Genomic DNA, 18505 nt, shown 5'->3' on the forward strand with positions numbered 1-18505 from the left:
CATGTCCCTCACGGGTTGGTTACCGGTCTTGAGTGCCCATGAGCCCTTATTTATTATATGGAACCCTACCATCTCATGATGGCAGTGGGCCTACTTGATGCTCACAGGACCTAGCCATGGACATCACGGGTTAACCGGTTTCAATACCCCTACCGGGAGGGTAGTAGTACTCATGAGGTTACTTAACCAAACACTTCTAGACATGCCCTAAGTATGTCAACAGTAATCAAGGAAAGCGTCAAGGGCACTATAGGAATGCGTCCCATATCGCCTCCTCTGGGTATCTTATGACGAAATGCCAAAAGGGCATTCCTCATTCTCCAATCACAACCTAAGCAATTACATAAAGTCACTAGGGCAATAGGCGAACCCACAACCCTAGTAGAAAATACATGGTAGAGAGAATAATAATATTCCCCCTCTCCCTTCACATACATTTACATTCCATTCTCATAACAATAATAATAGATTTAAAGGCAACCAACAACATCATAAATAATAGTTTTACCTTCCTTTCATGCAAAGTCACACACAATTATAGTAAGACAAATAGAAATTACAACAATTTATATTTAACAAGAGACATAAAATAACAACTATTAATTAAATATAATTGGTTAGTTATTCCTCACGTTTTACTTTGCTCCTTTCTCCAAAGTCTAAGAATTCACTCCCACAAGTTTGGTGACTAAAGATAAATAAACCTATTTATGCAAGAGAAATAATTTTCACAAATTAGAGTCAATTTGGGTTTCAAAGGATATCCCAAAATCTTCCCACGAAAATAGAATCCTGACCACTAGTTTAACAAAAGGCCTCACTAGTGAATGGTCTCCAATTTGCCACCAATTCGAAGTCTAAACGAAACGAAACTTTGGGGGAAGCTAATTGGCAGCAAAAGGATCCTACGGGTACCTTCAATTTGATCCAATTTAATCCAGATTAAAAAGCCCCAAATTGGCTCTCCTAAATCATCCGTGAGGTGACCCGGAGAGTCAAAATGCAAAATCTTTCGCAAAGGGGACAACCATTATTACCATAAACTAGGAAAGAACATTAATACAAGAAAACAAAAGAATCCAAGATACCTAACATTATTCCCTTTCAAAGATCCCTAAAAAAAAGAGAAGAGAAACCCCCACCAACTATGATTAAAGAGAAGGGTTAAAGAAAACTAACTTTTCTTAGTGATTTAACGAAGATTCGGATCAGAAAAACCTTCGGAAGGATGGGAACTGCTCTTCTCCTTGGTTTTTCCTCTTCCCGTAGCCTCCAACTCGTTCTTTGCATAGAAAATGTGGTTACAGGTAAGTTAAAACATAAAATAGGGCTTTAAAAACCAAGATTTCCGTTTTTGCCCCTAAACAGAAAATGGGGTGGGGGGTTGGTTCACCCAATCGGCCCAACTTACCAGCCATGGTTGGACCCCCAAACGGACTCCGATTTTGGTGATTATTGGCTCGTTGGAAAGCTCTTTCAACAATCTTCGATTTGATACCTTATTCGCGTCAATCGGATTCTCCATCACAGATCAATGGACGTTCCAAGATCACCCTTTTTACACCATCGTGATTAATTTTCTCTCTTCACTTAAACTCCAGGAGAGTTGTTGAGTCATCACAAGGGTCATCCACCAACATTGGTTCCCTTTCCAATCCTTCGGGCTTGATTTGAATGGCCCACAGTTGTCGCCAACTCGAGGCCCAGGTTCTCGGTTTTGAATCCACGGGTTAAAGGGGTAGAAATCCGGGGATTTCACACATATGATGGCGCGTCCTCTGTGCTACAGCCATGCTATCTCCCCTTCCCCTTCCTCGAATATGTAGAGGAAACATTTTGGCCTTGAGATGCAGCTCTAGTATGGTCTGGATCCTGTGTCGCATGGGTGAACTAACTCTCGCCTGTGAATCTCAGTGGTCGTCCTCCCCCCTTGACTCTCACATACTACTGGTGGTGGTGGTGGTCTGTCCCTAGGATCAGTTGAATCCTGATCACGAGGTCCAACACCCTCCTCATCCCCTCCATCATCATCACCGTCATCGTCATCATCACCACCATCGTCGTCATCCCCGCAAGCCTGAGTCACATCATCCTCAGTGTCGGACCAGACAATCAAATCCTCACTCTAGGTGGATGCACTAGGGTGTGGCACGAAGGGACGGGCGGGCGCTACATGTGCACTCCCCTCTTGGGCCATGAAGTCCTCCACATCAGCCCCCATCTCCTCTGCAATCTGTCTACTGGGACAACCTCCCTCATTCAGCAATGGCTCTCCACTATCCCTGATCCAGTCAACTACTGGGTTATCATCATCATCCATCTCAAATATGTCGGCCAACTCGATATTGTTACTCTCTCTGTCCATCCCCTGTCTAATATGATCCTCTCTCAGTCTCATATTATAGTGTATGTAGACAAGGTCCTCTAGACGCTTCACACCCAATCGGTTGCGCCTCTTCGAGGGAATGAGGCTGAAAGTGCTCCAGTTTCGCTCACAACCAGTGGCAGAACATGTCTGGGAGAGCACTTTGCTTGCAATCACACTCAAGTGGGGGGAGTCAGATCCAAATTGCAACCACCACTCAGCTGCAACAAACATAGACTCCAAGTCATTTTAATACTTAAATAACTAAATTAAAGATAGAATATAACAATTAAATAAATAATGAAATAAATGAATGAACTTACCCCTAAGGGCAGATTCCTGTCCCGATACGGCCACGAAACGACCGAAGCTCCCAGTGGCATCCCTAAATGCCTTTACCTAATATATAAAGAGAAAAAACAATAACTAGTTACTAGGTTAATGACTTAGTATAAAACTATGAATTGTGAATAGCAAATGATTCAAATCACTATCTCACCTCCATAAGGATGACTGCTTGTTTAGATGGATCCGGTTCCAACTTTTACACTACAGTTTGGATGGCATCCATCAAATTTTGCCTCATCCTAAGATTGTCCTTGTAATAGTACTTGGGATTTAAATGGTATTCTGCGTAAAAAAAAGTATGTAATAAAAGGGAATAGTTAATGCTTAATAGTGTGATAACATAATGAAAATTAAATTGAATGCTAGACTTAACAACTCACCAGCCTTATGCAGTGGATGCTGCAACATAGACTGCCATCTAAGTTGGATGATTTTGAGGATTCTCTTGTTGCCATGTGAGTGGACCTGAGCAACTTGCTACTTCATCCTCTCTACTGCAACAAATATGTGTGGTAGAGTAGGTTTTCTCTACTGATCTATCATCCTCAACACATGCATCACAGGCTCAAGCATCTTTACCACTACCTCACATTATGCCAGAAAGTCTCATCGAGTATGGTCAACTGTGCTCTCCTTCCTCCCACGGATGAAGAACCCTCCCAACTAAACCACTGCTCTGATGCAAACATGCTCTTAAGGCTAGTCTTCCTACTCTCAAAGCTTTGCAGTGCTATCCAATTAGTAGCAAATCTGGTTATGCCTGGCCTCACTAACTCACCCTGACACTTGTCCCTCATCATCTTTAATGCATATGTGTGGTTATAGATGAAGGTGCTAACTTGTCGGGCTTGCTCCACGGTCTTCTTCACAAGCTTGACCTTTCCGATGTCCTTCAACATTAAGTCAATGCAGTGAGTAGCACATGGAGTTCAAAAGAGCTTATATCTGTCCATCCATCAAGGCATCAATACAAAGTTATAAAGTGTACATGTAATTTAAATATATGTATTAAAAAATAAAAATTAATACTATATGTTTAGATACCTGGAGTTCTTTTAAATCTTCAACCCAGCTTTCTTGTAGTTGGAGCCATTATTAGTCACAATTTGAACCACATTTTCCACTCCAACCTCCTTCACCACTTGCTTTAATAATTTATAAATATATTTTGCATCCTTCTTATCACCGAATGCATTACTGACTTAAGGAACACTTTCCTCCCATCACAATTCAACATGAAATTGATGATGGACTGTCTAGTGGGACCAGTCCAACCATTAGCCATTAGAGTCACTCCATAATGAGCCCGCATGGGCTTTAATCCCTTAATATACTCATTTAAGTCCTCTTCATGCTTAGGCAAATAGACATATATCTCATATAAAGTGGGGCCCTGTACACCACTCCCAGCCTTGCCTATCTCCTCAATCATATCTCTATAGTAGGTCCCTTGGGCTGTATGTGCTGGAATACTATGGTAATAAGCCCATTTGGAGAAAGCCATCCCCACTTTTTCCTTCACACTCCCCCATAAGTGCTTCAACTTTCTCTGTTTATGCTCAAGGCTTGCAAATAGGGCCGAATCATTGCGAAGAATCTCAAGATCCGGATTTGTAGGATGTGCTGACGAAGCTCGACCCCTTGTAGGGGCCCATGGGATATGAACCTCCCTGCCTCACACTCGACTCCTCCTTATAGGGACTTGGGAGCCGCCTGTGCCTCCCATACCTACTGGCTCTCTTGAGGACTCACAACCCAGACCCCTTTGTTGCCTCCTCTTGTCATCAACTCTCTGTTGCTCCCTACTCGTCATCATCGCCCTCCTGATCTGTTCGGCCTCTAGCTCTGGGTCACATCCATACTCTCTTGGCTCATCCAGACCATAATCCTCGGGATTCGGAAGGTCATCTAAGCATGCATCCTCGAACTCCTCATTGTGTGTTTTCTTCTCTTTCCTCTTTTGCTTTCCCCCACTAATATATAAGGCCATTGCTTTCTTGACCTTTACGGGCACCTTTTGGCACCTTACTACATCCCTGTTTCCACCAGCTAGATGCACCTTCGGTCTAGTGCCCCACCTCCTCCTATTTGTTTCTTGCAGTAATTACACTTGCTCTTCCTTCTATCAGCTGTTAGTGGCCTCTCGTGTTGCCAAGCCATGTCTGACATCTTTGAAAGGGAGTGCTTGATACAAGAAATACACACTAAGTATCTTGAAAAGCTCCGCAATATACTCCAAACATGACATGCATGCTTCTAATAATAACCTCCTATTTTTAAATATAATATATATATATATATATATATATATATATAACTATGTAAGTATTTTTTAATATATAAAATACACACTAACTATCTTAAAAATCTCCACAACATGCTCCAAGAATTGCATACATGCTTCCACTAATACTCTCCTATTTTTAAATTTAAAACAAAAATTAATTAGTTTTTTTTAATATTTAATTTTTTTAATTATTTAAATATATATTAAATACAGTTAAATTACATAATTATCAGAAAAAAAATTAATTCAACACCATCACAGCAATATGGTGTCTCAACTCTCACATACATTAATTTGAAGCTCATACATCTACTATACATATACATTTTTAACAATATATATAATTTACTAAATAATTTTTATTAATAGAAAAATAAAAAAATAGTAGGAAGAATAAAAAATTAATTTTAACACTACAAATTCATAGATCAACACTCTAAAGTAAACATACTTAAATTTGGAAGCAATCTAAGATGATTTAAGGCACAAACAAAACAAAAATAAAAAAAATGAGGAAGTTGGTTACTCACCTTGCAAGATTTGAGAAAATGCACAAATGGAGGAGCAAATCTAGTGTTTGAATGAAATGGAGTTGTAGATAGGTGAAAAGAGGATGAAAGCAAGAGAAATAAAAAAAAAAAATTCAAAAAGGGGTCGAAATCACCTTGGCGATATCGCTTGAAACAGGTAAAATCAGCGATATCTCGAAAATGAGCTCGAAATAGGACACTTTATAGGCTATGATGGTGTCGTTTTGGCTCAATACCATATCGGGCCGAAATATCGTGTCGTATCAACCGAAATATCGGTCGATACAAAACGATATAGGACACTTTTCATGCCTGTCCTTGTATTTCATTTCGTTTTCAAATTTCAAAATATGCAGACATGTCGAGCGATATTTCGACCATATCGATCGAATTTTGTTCCATGCAAGCAAAGTCCTGGGGGGGTTGTTTTCCTACAAGTCTTACCCCAACAATAATTACTAGGAAGATGTTTCGATGTCTTGACCTCGAGGCTACAATTGTGGTCGGCCAACCATTGTGCCAAGGCCGCCCTACTAAAACTAACTCAAAATTAAAACGAATTGAACTGTGAATCTGGTTCAATTGACTAACTAAAAAATTAAACCATGCAAAATTTTCCTACTCGACCCATGTACTTTTTTTTTGGGTCCATGAAGTTGGGCCATTACAAGGCAAATCCTTCCAATGAAGAGCCAACCCATTCATGGGACAACCCTAGTTTGTATTCTAAGAAAAGAGGCCTCTTTGCTGTCGGACCTACATCACTGGTGTTGGGATTTTAGGAACTGTGCTTATGCCAGTATAACACAACCCAACCTTACTTAAAGTAGAACAGGAGTACAAGAATTACAGAAATATTTGATGTGGGATATGATAAAATAAATATCCTATGGACAATTCTGCCCTTATACCCAAACTACATCACTCCCCCTCAAGTTGGTGCATAGATATCAATCATGCCCAACTTGGCAATATTAGGAACTAATCCTTTAGTTCTAAGCCCTTTTGTAAAAATGTTTGCAAGTTGAGCATCTGATTGTCGTAGGAAATAGAGGAAAGGCCTTGTTTAATATTCTCTTTGATGAAGTGGTGATCAGAGCTTAGTCCTATCATGCTGAACAGGATTTTGCAGCCTTACTATCAGAGTAGAATTACATTGGAAGGTCCACATCAACACGCAAATCTCGGAGTAGCCCCTTCAGCCATAATAGTTTGCACATCTCCTGAGTCCTGAGACTAAGCTCCAAACTCAGCTTTAACACTAGACATGGTTACGGTAGTTCATTTTTTGCTTCTTCAGGTAACTAGGTTGCCTCCAACGTAAGTACAATCTTTAAAAGTAGGCTTCCGATCAATTGGACAGCTGGCCCGATCAGCTTCAGTATAAGAATTCAATCTAAAGATGATATTAGGAGAAACAAGAATGCCTTTTCCGGGAGCTACCTTTAAGTAACTCAAGATTTTGTACAATGCATCAAGATTAGAGTGATCGGGATCATGCATATATTGATTGAAAAGGCTTGCTGCAAATGCAATATCAGGTCTAGTGTGAGACAGGTGAATGTGTTAGAAATTTAGAATGTAATAGAGGTAATTTAGTCTATGTTTAGTCTATCTCAGCTTAAGTTGCAACTTCTATATTTTTAATATTTACCTTTAATCTCAGCAAGAAGGTAATTCTGAATTCTAATTCTCTTTATGAGGTGCTAGAAATGAATATAAGACCTTTGCAGATGAAAAGTGAAGAGAAATGTTTCTTGTAACTATACAGACATAGCCAAAGACATTATACAAAGAACAACGGGGGGCCATCTAGTGCATTCCTAATTTCAATTGGGTTATGTCAGGGTCAGCCTTAAGTCCTTATTTGTCTGTCGCTCTGTGCTTATCCTAGGTTGATCTCCTTTATCATAAATCATGGCATAATTGTTGTCACTAACCAATGGGATCTTATTGTATGTAAGATGATTTTGGGTAATCTCACCTAGTGATTTGTACATTATTTTTGGTTGATGCTCTTTACACATGTTGTACGCAGTTACAAGTTATACTAGGACTTCTTGCTGTATTGATTAGAGCAGTCCATTCATAGTATTTGCAAATACTGTTGCATTCTTTGGTGTATTTATATGTGTAATTCCTTTTGTCCTATTCTATTGCTCTTTACATATTTATATTTGTGGGAAAGGCAATCCGGATTTTCTTAGATGGTGATAAGTCTCAGAGAAATGAACTGATGGAAACAGAAGCTGGTTCTAGTGAGAACTCCTTGGCAGATCATTATTTAACTATTGCCCAGTCAGTCTTGAGCTCTGAATTGATAAAGGGTATGCTTTTGTACTATAACCTTCCATTTGAAACTTTAAACTCTGCCTGAAAATAGTTTTTTGCGTTCATTAAGTGCTTAAAGGTTTCTCTAAGTTCAATCTGCATGTAACTTCAACTTTTGCCTGATAAATCAGCATAAATGTCGGTATATCCAATTTTTGGCCGTTGTTAAATTAAAAGTTCTGGACTATGGTTTTAAGTACCAAGCCTGATCAGCTAGTCAAATTTGTTGACCTTTGCACATTGACTGGGCTGCATCCTGTTTTCTGGTTTCCTCATCATTCCCTTCTATGGAAAGTTGGCCAGTTGACTGCCAAGCAGTGGACCCTTTCTGCTTTGAATTCTGCTCCTGCTTTAAGGCCTAGATTTATACGACAGTCTTTATGCAATTGAAGTATCAGTATGACTCATCTTTTTCCCTAACTATATGAATGTTGTTTTGGGTGACTCTCCAGGTGGAACTGGAACTGGACCTGGAACTGATTTATTTTCTCTGGAGGTTTTAAAGGAACCATTTTTCTCTGCAAAGCTACTGACTCTTATTGAAAGTTTGTCCAGTTTTAGGTTAGTTTTCACAATTTACACCATGAAGTACATGTTGTGTAGGCTTGAGTGAACAAACCATTTTGTGATTTTGATACTTTTAGATTTTATTTTTCTTCTTAACATACATCTGATCTGATATGTATTTTGTCTTGGTGGCCAGACAGTGACTGATCTAAGATGGTCTGGCTCCCCCTTAAATGGATCAAATAAAGGCCTGAGGTCTATCTTATTGCTTCCAAGATTGCGGAAGCTTGGCAGGCGCTTTTTCCCTCCTTTCATGCCGCTTTCCTTCTTCTTGGTCTCTCTCATCATAGTTCCTGCAATCCCCGCAGCCAGCGGTTCTCCTCCATTAGTCTTAAGCCCTTTACATCCTTCGATATGTGGTCCCCCACCAGCATTTCCTCCCAAGTAGAGGCTTGGTCGAAACCAATCCAGTGCTTATCTCTATGTCTCTTAGCTTTTGGAGAAAAGGTTAGGAACACCAAGCTGGCTCTGAAGATTGTAACTCTTTGGCCTTTGAAAACATCTCCTTGTAGGTTTCCTTCAGTCATAGAAACCTTGCTGGGGTCAACTCTCCTGCAAGGTGATCTCTAGTCTCCACAATAACTCTTTAGCTCTAGAAGAGAAATACCCTCTCTATTCCCTCTCCCCAAGAAGAGAACTCCCCCCTTGGCAAAAGTCTAGGATCACATGGCTAGATCTTGGTGACCCCCAATCTGCCTACCTCCATTGCTCCTCACTAGCAATGGTAGTTAGATCAGGGATGCTCAAGCTATAAAGTTCGACGTTGTCTCCTTTTCTTTCCTCCTTGCTCCCACCCTCAAAACTCCCCTCTTCTCGCACAATTCCCATCAATCTGTTCAATAAATTTGTTCCACCAACCTGCCACCTCTGAAGAAGAAATCTTCTGTTCTATCCTTTCTCACAAAGCCGATTGGGTCCTTTGGCCTTGATGGCTTTAGCCTGGTTTCTTCTTAGCTTCCTTGGATCTCCTCAAAGATGAGCTCATCAAAAGCCATTAGGAGTTTTTCCTTCAATTCTCCTGATTTTTCAATGCCTCTTCTCTGAGAAGCTTGGTCTCTAACAGACTTCTGCCCTATCTCTGTTTGCTGTCTCTTCTACAAATTCATTGCTAAGGTCTTAGCGAAATGCCCTATGCTGGTCATTCCCTCTCTTGTCAACTGGAATCAATATGCTTTCATTTTTGGCTTTCCTGGCAATATCTTTCTTTGTACTAAAATTGCCTATGGGTTCAATCAGAAATCCCACTTCTGGCCGGCCTTCATGAAGGTTGACATTCATAAAGCCTTCGACTCCTTTGTTGGGACTTCATTTGTGTTGTCTTACATGTAATGGGCATTCCTTAGATTTTTGTCCATTGGTTTTACGCCTGCATCTCCTCTCCCTGCTTCTCAAGTTAATGGCTCCCCTAGCTGTTTTTCTTTTTCTTTTCTTTCTCTTGAGAGTTAGAATTGCCAACGTTGCCCCCTCTTTCCCTTCCTTTTTGCACTGCCCTTGGAGTTCTCTCTAGTAGTCTTGAACCCGAAACTGATCAGCACTGTATCTCCCCCATTCCTAACCTAGAGTAAATATTAGCTCCTCAACCTCATCCACCTTGCCTTCACTAATGATCTCGTGATCTTGTCCATGGCCTCTCCATCCTCCATCTCCTCTATTCTTTCTTCCCTTCATCTGTTTGAGTCCCTCTCCATACTCCTCATTAACTTAGAGAAATCCCACCTCTTCGTAACGGGTCTCTCTAACACAATAAAATCCTCCTTGCTCCATCTCTCTGAATTTACCTTGGACTCTCTCCTGGTGGTTTATCTGGTTCTCCACCTCATCCTAGGGAGGCTTGCCAACCTCCATCCACACCTATGCTGGATCACATCCTTAAAAGTCTGCAATGTTAGAAGGGTAAGCTTCTCTTTTTTGCTAGGAGGCCTATTCTTATAAAGTCTGTGCTTCAGTCTTCCGATTCCTAGTGGTAGGACATACTTTCCTCTCAAAGGCCACCATCCTCTCCTGTGTTTTCATTTAGAAGCTAAGGAGTCCTTTTGTTTCTCCATCCAATCAATTGGTTTCTTATTTGCCTTACAAGGTATGAAGGTGGTCTAGCAATCTGTAGAATTCGTGACTGTAAAATTGCAAGCCCGTTAGAACTTATCCGGGAAATTTCTTCTAAGTAGAACTCAATCTGGGTCAACTGGGTCTTTCCTATCTTCTAAGTTAGGACTCCTTTTGGATTGCTAGCATGCCAGCTGTTCCTTCATAGATTTTGAGAAAACTGCTTCTCCTTCAGTCATAGGCCCTCTCTCCCATTTCCTCGATTATCACTGATGGTTCCTCTTGTCTCCTTTTGGCTGGAGTCCTGGCACCTAGTTGGAGCCCGAGCGGACTGATGCATTCCAAAATCTGCCCCTGCATCACTTTCTTCTATCATCTGTAGCAGGTTTGGTCCCCCTGCCTCTCCCTCTAACTGTCTCACATAGGTCTGGTTCTCCCTCACCCCACCATCCACCCCCTTCCATGGACAAATCCACCAATGGTGTCTTTACATCAGCCTTCTAGTGGAACTTAACCTGCTCCCCTGTTACCACAGTTCCCTAGCACCCCTTGGTTTGGTTTGAAGTTCACATCCCTCACCAAGTCACCATGCTTTCATTGTTTGGACTTTGGAGAACCCTCACCTATTGCCTGGCTACATTTCTGTTCATTTTGCACTTCTATCCCATTCAATCCTAGTTCGATCATTTTCTGGAATGGAGCTGAAGATTACCTTTTCTATTTTTTCTCTTTCCCCTGCCTGCTCTCCTACTCAATTCGGTAGAAGCCTTGGCCTCCATTTGGTGCTGCCCTGTTGCGAACAGTCCTTTGCTCGAGAATGATTGTGGGTTTGAGATCCTTCTCTGGTAACTTTATCTGTGGCTACACCGATAATGATGAGTTGGTGTTCGAGACAGCTATTTTGAGTATTTGGTGGGAATGTAACAATACGAGATGGATCTCCAACTACAGAATAGTTGACTTGATTTGGAAGGCATCTTTTTGTTTGCTCTAGGTTGCCATCTCTTCCCCAATCCTTATTTTGGGTTCCCCAAGGAACACACATTGTTGTTATTTGGGATTTAGGCTCTTAGTATTTGCTTGCCTCTACATGTTGGAGTGGCTTGGCTCTCTCCTCCCCCCCAACCCAATCCAAGTAGCACCCTTTTCCCCTTTGTACATTCCCATTCCCACCCTTTTCCCCTCTAGTGATATGTGTTAGAAAACAAGCTTTAAATAATCAAAACAGCAGTTGAACTTGAACAGAGAAAAAAGAGAAGAAGAAGAAGAGAAGAGAGATGAAGAACCAGTCGAAGAGGCCTATGATTCTAGCTAAAGAGTCTAGAATCACAGAGCCCTTTTATTTATAGCTTTTAATGAATCTAATACAACTTAAGAGACAAGTAATTGTCCTCAAGAAAAAAGAAACAAAAAATTACAACTTTAGTAACTTCCTAGCTCCTAAAATAGAAAGTTCTGAAAATAGAAACTACCACCAAAATAGAAACTACGCTTTCTAAAAACTCCCAAAACTTATGTAGCAAGACTCCTACAATAGAAATAGAAAGTAGAATAACATCATTAGCATAATATTGTTCACGTGAACAGTAAAAATAGTCCAAATTTGCGTATACTTTAACACTCCCCCTCAAGCTGGAGCATACAAATCTCCCATGCCCGGCTTGCAATAGATAGACTAAAAACTTAGTCTGAACAGAGCTTTGGTGAACAAATCAGCTAGCTGGTCAGTAAAGCTCACAAAAGGAGTCGCTATAAGTTTCTTCTTGACTGCATCATTCACAAAGAGACAATCTACCTCTATATGCTTTGTTCTCTCATGGAACACTGGATTACTTGCAATGTAAGTGGCTGCCTGATTATCACAAAACATTTTCATAGGGGCAGAGACTGGAAATCCCATTTCCTCTAACAATGAACGAAGCCACATCAATTCAGCAGTGGTGTGGGCCATAGCCCTATACTCAGCTTCAACATTAGATCGAGCAATGATGGACTATTTCTTACTCTTCGAAGTCCGTACTCCTAACAAATCCAGCCTAATCTGCATAAAAAAAGGCAACCAAGTCCATACTCCGATTTGGTCAATAGATGAGCCCTTTTCTAGGCGCACTCTTGAGGTACCGAAGCACTCTCATCGCTGTGTCCCAATGGGCCTTCCTAGGATACTGCATAAACTGACTCAGCACACCAACAAAATAAGAAATATCAGGACGACTAATGGTAAGATAATTAAGTTTCCCAACAAGACTCCTGTAACAATGGACATCATCTAACAAGTCACCATCATCACGTCCTAACATCAATTGAGGATCCATGGGAATGTCGCTAGGTTTAGAAGTAAGCATGCCAGTCTCAGTCAAAAGATCTAACACATACTTCCTTTGTGACAAACTTACTCCCTGTTTACTATGGATCACTTTAATCCCCAAGAAATATTGTAGATCACCTAAATCTTTGGTTTGGAAAGATTTCTGTAAGTGTGCCTTGACTGTATGCATTGCATCAACATCATTGCCTGAAAGAACAATATCATCAACATAAACTGCCATAATGACAACACAATCACCCTGTCGTCTAACAAACATAGAGTGATCAGAATAACACTGTACAAATCCAAAAGACTCTAGTCTTGCTAAATTTCTCAAACCAAGCCCGTGGAGACTGTTTGAGTCCATAAATCGCTTTATGAAGCTTGCAAACACGAACATTGTTCTCCCCCTGAGCAACATACTTTGGAGGTTGCTCCATGTAAACTTCTTCATAAAGATCACCGTATAAGAATGCATTTTTTATGTCAAGCTGTAAAAGAGGCCAATCATAATTCACAGCCAAAGATATCAAAACACGGACAAAATTAAGTCTCGCCACAGGAGAAACAACAACGACAATAAGAAGCCTTGTCCCAACTAAATGGGGTCGGCTACATGGATTCTTGCCTTCCACTCAATTCTGTTGGAGGCCATACTAGATAGATACAAGGCCTAAGCTATACATATCCTTTCTCACCACTTCTCTTAAGGTTATCTTAGGTCTACCGCTAGCTCTTCTAGTTTCTTCAATCTGGATTATATCACTTCTCCGTACAGGGGCATTTATAGGTCTCCGTTGAACGTGGCCGTGCCACCTCAAACGATTTTCTCGAAGTTTATCACTTATGGGAGCAACTCCCAAACCAACTCTAATATGATCATTTCTTATCTTATCCATTCTAGTTTTGCCACTCATCCATCTTAGCATCATCATTTTTGCTACACTAAGTTTATCTATATGATTCTTTTTAACAGCCCAACTAATGGGGGATAGAATAGAGAAGAAAGAGAGAAGAAGGAGAAATCTGAGAAGAATCAAGCTTGAAGAAGGAGAAGAAGGAGAAGAACACTTATAAGAAGAAGAAAAAAAGAGGAGAGAGAGAGACAGAGAGAGGGGGGATGCTGCAAACGCACAAAGCTAAAGCTTCAATTCATATTTTCTATTCCATCCTCAATAAGCTGATTACAAGTGTTTAAATAACAAAACAAACACTTGATACGAAAACAACTATAATAGGACTCTTGGTAATTTAAAACTAATAAAAGACTGATTCTACAAGGACTCTTAGGAATTTAAAACTAACTAAAACTTATCCTAGATATCCTACCCAAATAAAAACTTTGATTACATGATTATCCCAATAATAAATAACAAAATTCTAAATTATCTCTAGAACTCCCACGAAAACAGATCCTATTTTATCTCCTTGCAAGCTGGAGTTTGGGCCCACCAAATTTGAAGCTATTTCCATGCAAGCTAGACTTGGGGCCCGCCAAATATGAAAAATATCATCTAGGTTACTGTTCACGCTACTGTAGCGTGAATAGTAATTTCTGGTTGTGCTGCATCACCAACACTCTACACCATACATCATAGCTGGTCGAACAATGGTCCTATAAAATTTTCCTTTAAGCTTTAATGGAATACGCCAATCACACAAGACCCCAGACGCACCTCTCCACTTCATCCACCCTATTTTAATCCTTTGGGAAACCTCATCCTCTAAATCACCTCTTTTACTTATAATTGAACCTAGGTACCCAAAACAATCACTTTGAGGAATCTCCTTATCGTCAAGTATCACCACCTCATCGTCTGCCCGATCATGACTAAAGTTACAAACTAGATATTCTGTCTACGATCTACTTAGTTTAAAGTCTTTTGATTCCAAAGCTACTCTCCATGATTCTAATTTGGTATTAATCCCCACTTGAGTCTTATCAATTAACACAACATCATCAACAAAAAAATACACTAGGGGACCTCATCTTGAATGTCTTTGGTTAATTAATCCATTACAAGTGCAAATAGATATGGGCTTAAAGTTGATACTTGATGTAGCCCAACTGTTATCAGGAATTCATTACTTTGTCCCCCCACGGTTCTTACACATGTCATTGAACCATCATACATATCCTTAACTATATCTACATATTTACTTGCAACTCTTCTTTTCTTTAAAACTTGCCAAATTAACGCTCTAGGGACTCTATCATAAGCTTTTTCTAGGTAAATAAATACCATATGAAGGTCTTTCCTATACCTTTCCATAAGTCTCCGAATTAGGTAAATAGCCTCCGTTGTAGATTTTTCCGGCATAAACCCAAACTAGTTCTCCGAAATTGTAGTTAAGTGTCTCAAACAGGTTTTAATTATTCTCTCCTATAATTTCATAGTATGGCTCATCAATTTAATGCCCCTATTGTTATTACAACTTTGAATATCTCCTTTATTTTTGTAAATTGGAACCACGGCGCTTCTCCTCCATTCATCTAGCATTTTCTCTGTGCTCATAATCTTATTAAACAACTTAGTCAACCAAACTAGTCCATGGGTTCCTAAGCTCTTCCATACTTCTATTGGGATTTCATCAGGACCTTGTGTCTTGCCGAGTTTCATCCTCTTTAATGCTTCTTTTACTTCAGACATTGAAATTCTGCGTATATAAGTACAAAAATGGGTGACTGGTTGAAAGGTGTAATCGTCCGAATCATAAGTGCTTGAAGTATGCTCATTTAGTAGACTAGAGAAATATATTTCCCATCTTTTCTTAATGTGATCCTCACATACTAATACTTTACCATCTCCATTTTTAATACATCTAACATGGTCAAGATCTCTACTCTTCCTATCCCTTGTCTTAGCTATCTTATAAATAGATTTTTCCCCTTCCTTTGTGCCCAACTTATTGTATAACTCTTCATACTTCTTTTCCTTTGCTTTTCCCTTAATTTTCTTAGCTTCATTTCTATCCAACCTATACCTTTGAAGATCCTCAACATCCTTAGTTCTTTGCCTTGTCTTAAAACTAGCTTTCTTATTCCTAATGATAGCTTAGACCTCACTATCCCACCACCAAGTCTCTCTATAAGAATGGAGCTTTCCTTTTGATTCACCTAGGACATCTTTAGCCACCTTCTTAATACATATAGCCATGTCATTCCACATTGCATTGGTATCCCCTTTAAAATCCCACTTTCCTTATTTGACTACTTCATTAACGAAGGATTTCGAGCACTCTCCTTTCAAGTTCCACCATCTTATTCTGGGATAGTTAACCTTGGACCTTTTATGTGTTATTGGGGTTAAGCACATATCAAAAACCACAAGTCTATGTTGTGCAGTTAAGCTTTCCCCCGGTATCACCTTGCAATCCTTGGGCAACAATCTATCAGTCCTTCTAGTTAGGAAGAAATCTATTTGGCTTCTATGATGTCCACTTTTGAAGGTAATTAAATGCTCATATCTCTTTTTGAAGTAAGTATTTATAATAAATAGATCAAAAGCAATAGCAAAATCTAAAATTGAAATCCCTTCCTTATTCCTCTCTCCAAAACCATATTCTCTATGTACACTCTCATAGCCTCTTTGATCTTTTCCAATATGTCCATTTAAATCACCTCCTATGATAATCTTTTCTCCTTGACGAATTCCTTGCATTAACCCATCCATATTTTCCCAAAATTCTAGCTTTAGACTTTCATCCAATCCTACTTGAGGTGCATATGCACAAATTATATTTACGAACTCTTTCTCCAATACAAGCTTGATAGCAATAATCCTATCTCCCACTCTTTTAACATCCACCACATGATTTTTTAAATCTTTATCCACTATTATACCTACTCCATTTTTATTTGTTTTATCCTCAGTCTACCAAAGTTTAAAGTCATCCAACTCTTTGGCTTTTTTACCCTTCCATCTAGTCTCTTGAATGCAAGCTACATTAATCCTTCTTTTCCTCATAAAATCTATCAATTCTAAGCTCTTACCAGTTAAAGATCCTATGTTCCAAGATGCCAATCTAATCCTACGTTTTTGGACTAGCTTCTTTACCCGCACTCATCCACGGCATGGGAACTGTTGCCTACTTATCACCGCATCAGGGCGCCGATGCAACGCGTCGCTTACAAAGAACGCCCTAGCTAACCCTTGCCCAATTATCACTACACCCAGGCCATAGTGTAGCGTGTCACTTCTTTTGTTTGGGAACGCCCTAGCATAGCTTTTATCATATAAGGTCGAATCCATGAAAAGGGTTTGGCTAGTTTTTTCCGGTGTCGGCTGCCAACCTGACGCACCAACCCTCCTCCTTTACCTGGGCTTGGGACCGGCAGCAAAACACTGGCGGAGTTTTTGCCACAGGAGAAAAAGTCTCAAAATAATCCACACCATATGTTTGTGTATAGCCCTTAGCCACCAAGTGGGTAATGAGCCTTTCAACCCTACCATCAAAATGGTACTTAACAGTACACACCCACCGACAGTGGACCACATCTTTCCCAGGAGGTAAGTCTACTAAAGACCATGTATGACGAGAATGTAAAACATCCATTTCCACATCCATGGTGGCTTTCTAGCCAGGAATTTTAAGAGCTTCGGTATGATGGGTTGGAATATGAATGGCAGACATAGACAAAGAAAGGCAACGAAAGCTAGGAGGGAGATGAGAGATAGAGACAAAATTGGAAACAGGATAAACAATGTTAGGGTGTAAATTACAAGTACGAGTACCTTTCCTTAAAGCAATTGGGAAGAGTGGGATCTCCATTAGAAGAATCCGCCGGTGGAGAGGATGAAGAAGGAACATCCGTAGGGACAGCTTCAGGCTCCACTAAAGGAGAGCCGCTAATATTGTTAGGAGGAACTCTACTATCCACAGTATGTTCTGCCAACTTATGTCTCCGCTGATAAACTTGTAGAGGAACATTTCTAGTGGACGGTGATGAAATAGGAATTGAAGTGTTTTATTCTTCTGTGTATTATTCAGAACTTTACAATCAATATATACACAGCTGCTATCTATGAAATAGGAAAGAAGCTATACAGGTGCCATCTACAGAATAGGAAGATATCCTATACAGCTACTATCTACAGAATAGGAAAAAATATCCTACCTAGAAGATTAGAATAAATAAGAAATCTACCTAGAATAGAAGATTACAATAAATGAGAAATCTACCTAGAATAGAAGATTGTAATAAATGAGTAATCTACCTGAATAGAAAAATACAATAAGAAAAATACCTGTAATAGAATATTACAATTTGATCTACTTAGATTAAAGATACTAATAAAATATTATGATATGATTCTAAGATTTTCCACACTCCCCCTCAAGCTGGTGAATAGGTATTCTCCATTCCCAGCTTGGATATGCATTTTTGAAAGGCTGAGCTGCTCAATCCTTTAGTAAGTACATAAGCAAGTTGACTATGTGTAGACACATACGGCGTACAAATCAGTCTGCTATCCAGCTTCTCTTTGATGAAGTGTTTGTCAATCTCAATGTGCTTGGTTCGGTCATGTTGAACAGGGTTATGTGCTATATTGATTGTTGATTTGTTGTCACAGTACAGTCTCATTGGTCCACCCCATTCAACCTTTAGGTCTTCTAAGATAATCTTCAACCAAAGTAATTCACATATTCCTTGAGCCATTGCACGAAATTTGGTTTCTGCACTTGACCGGGCCACAACATTCTGCTTCTTGCTCCTCCATGTC

The 18505-nt window shown here is 39.8% G+C and overlaps 1 protein-coding gene across 3 annotated transcripts in view; it reads left to right on the forward strand.

Moving 5' to 3' along the window:
* The window catches only part of LOC149025334 (RNAse THREE-like protein 1), a 143148-nt gene that overhangs the window by 41699 nt on the left and 82944 nt on the right, over positions 1-18505 (forward strand). For all 3 annotated transcript variants that reach the window (XM_089145564.1, XM_089145566.1, XM_089145565.1), the window contains exons 9-10: positions 7719-7857; positions 8314-8422. In XM_089145564.1, coding sequence (XP_089001690.1) covers positions 7719-7857; positions 8314-8422 — 248 coding nt within the window. The remainder of the gene's footprint in view (positions 1-7718; positions 7858-8313; positions 8423-18505) is intronic.

The sequence above is a fragment of the Hakea prostrata genome, chromosome 2 (assembly GCF_041222555.1).
Source record: "Hakea prostrata isolate BN-2017 chromosome 2, UWA_Hpros_2, whole genome shotgun sequence".
Lineage (NCBI taxonomy): Eukaryota > Viridiplantae > Streptophyta > Magnoliopsida > Proteales > Proteaceae > Hakea > Hakea prostrata.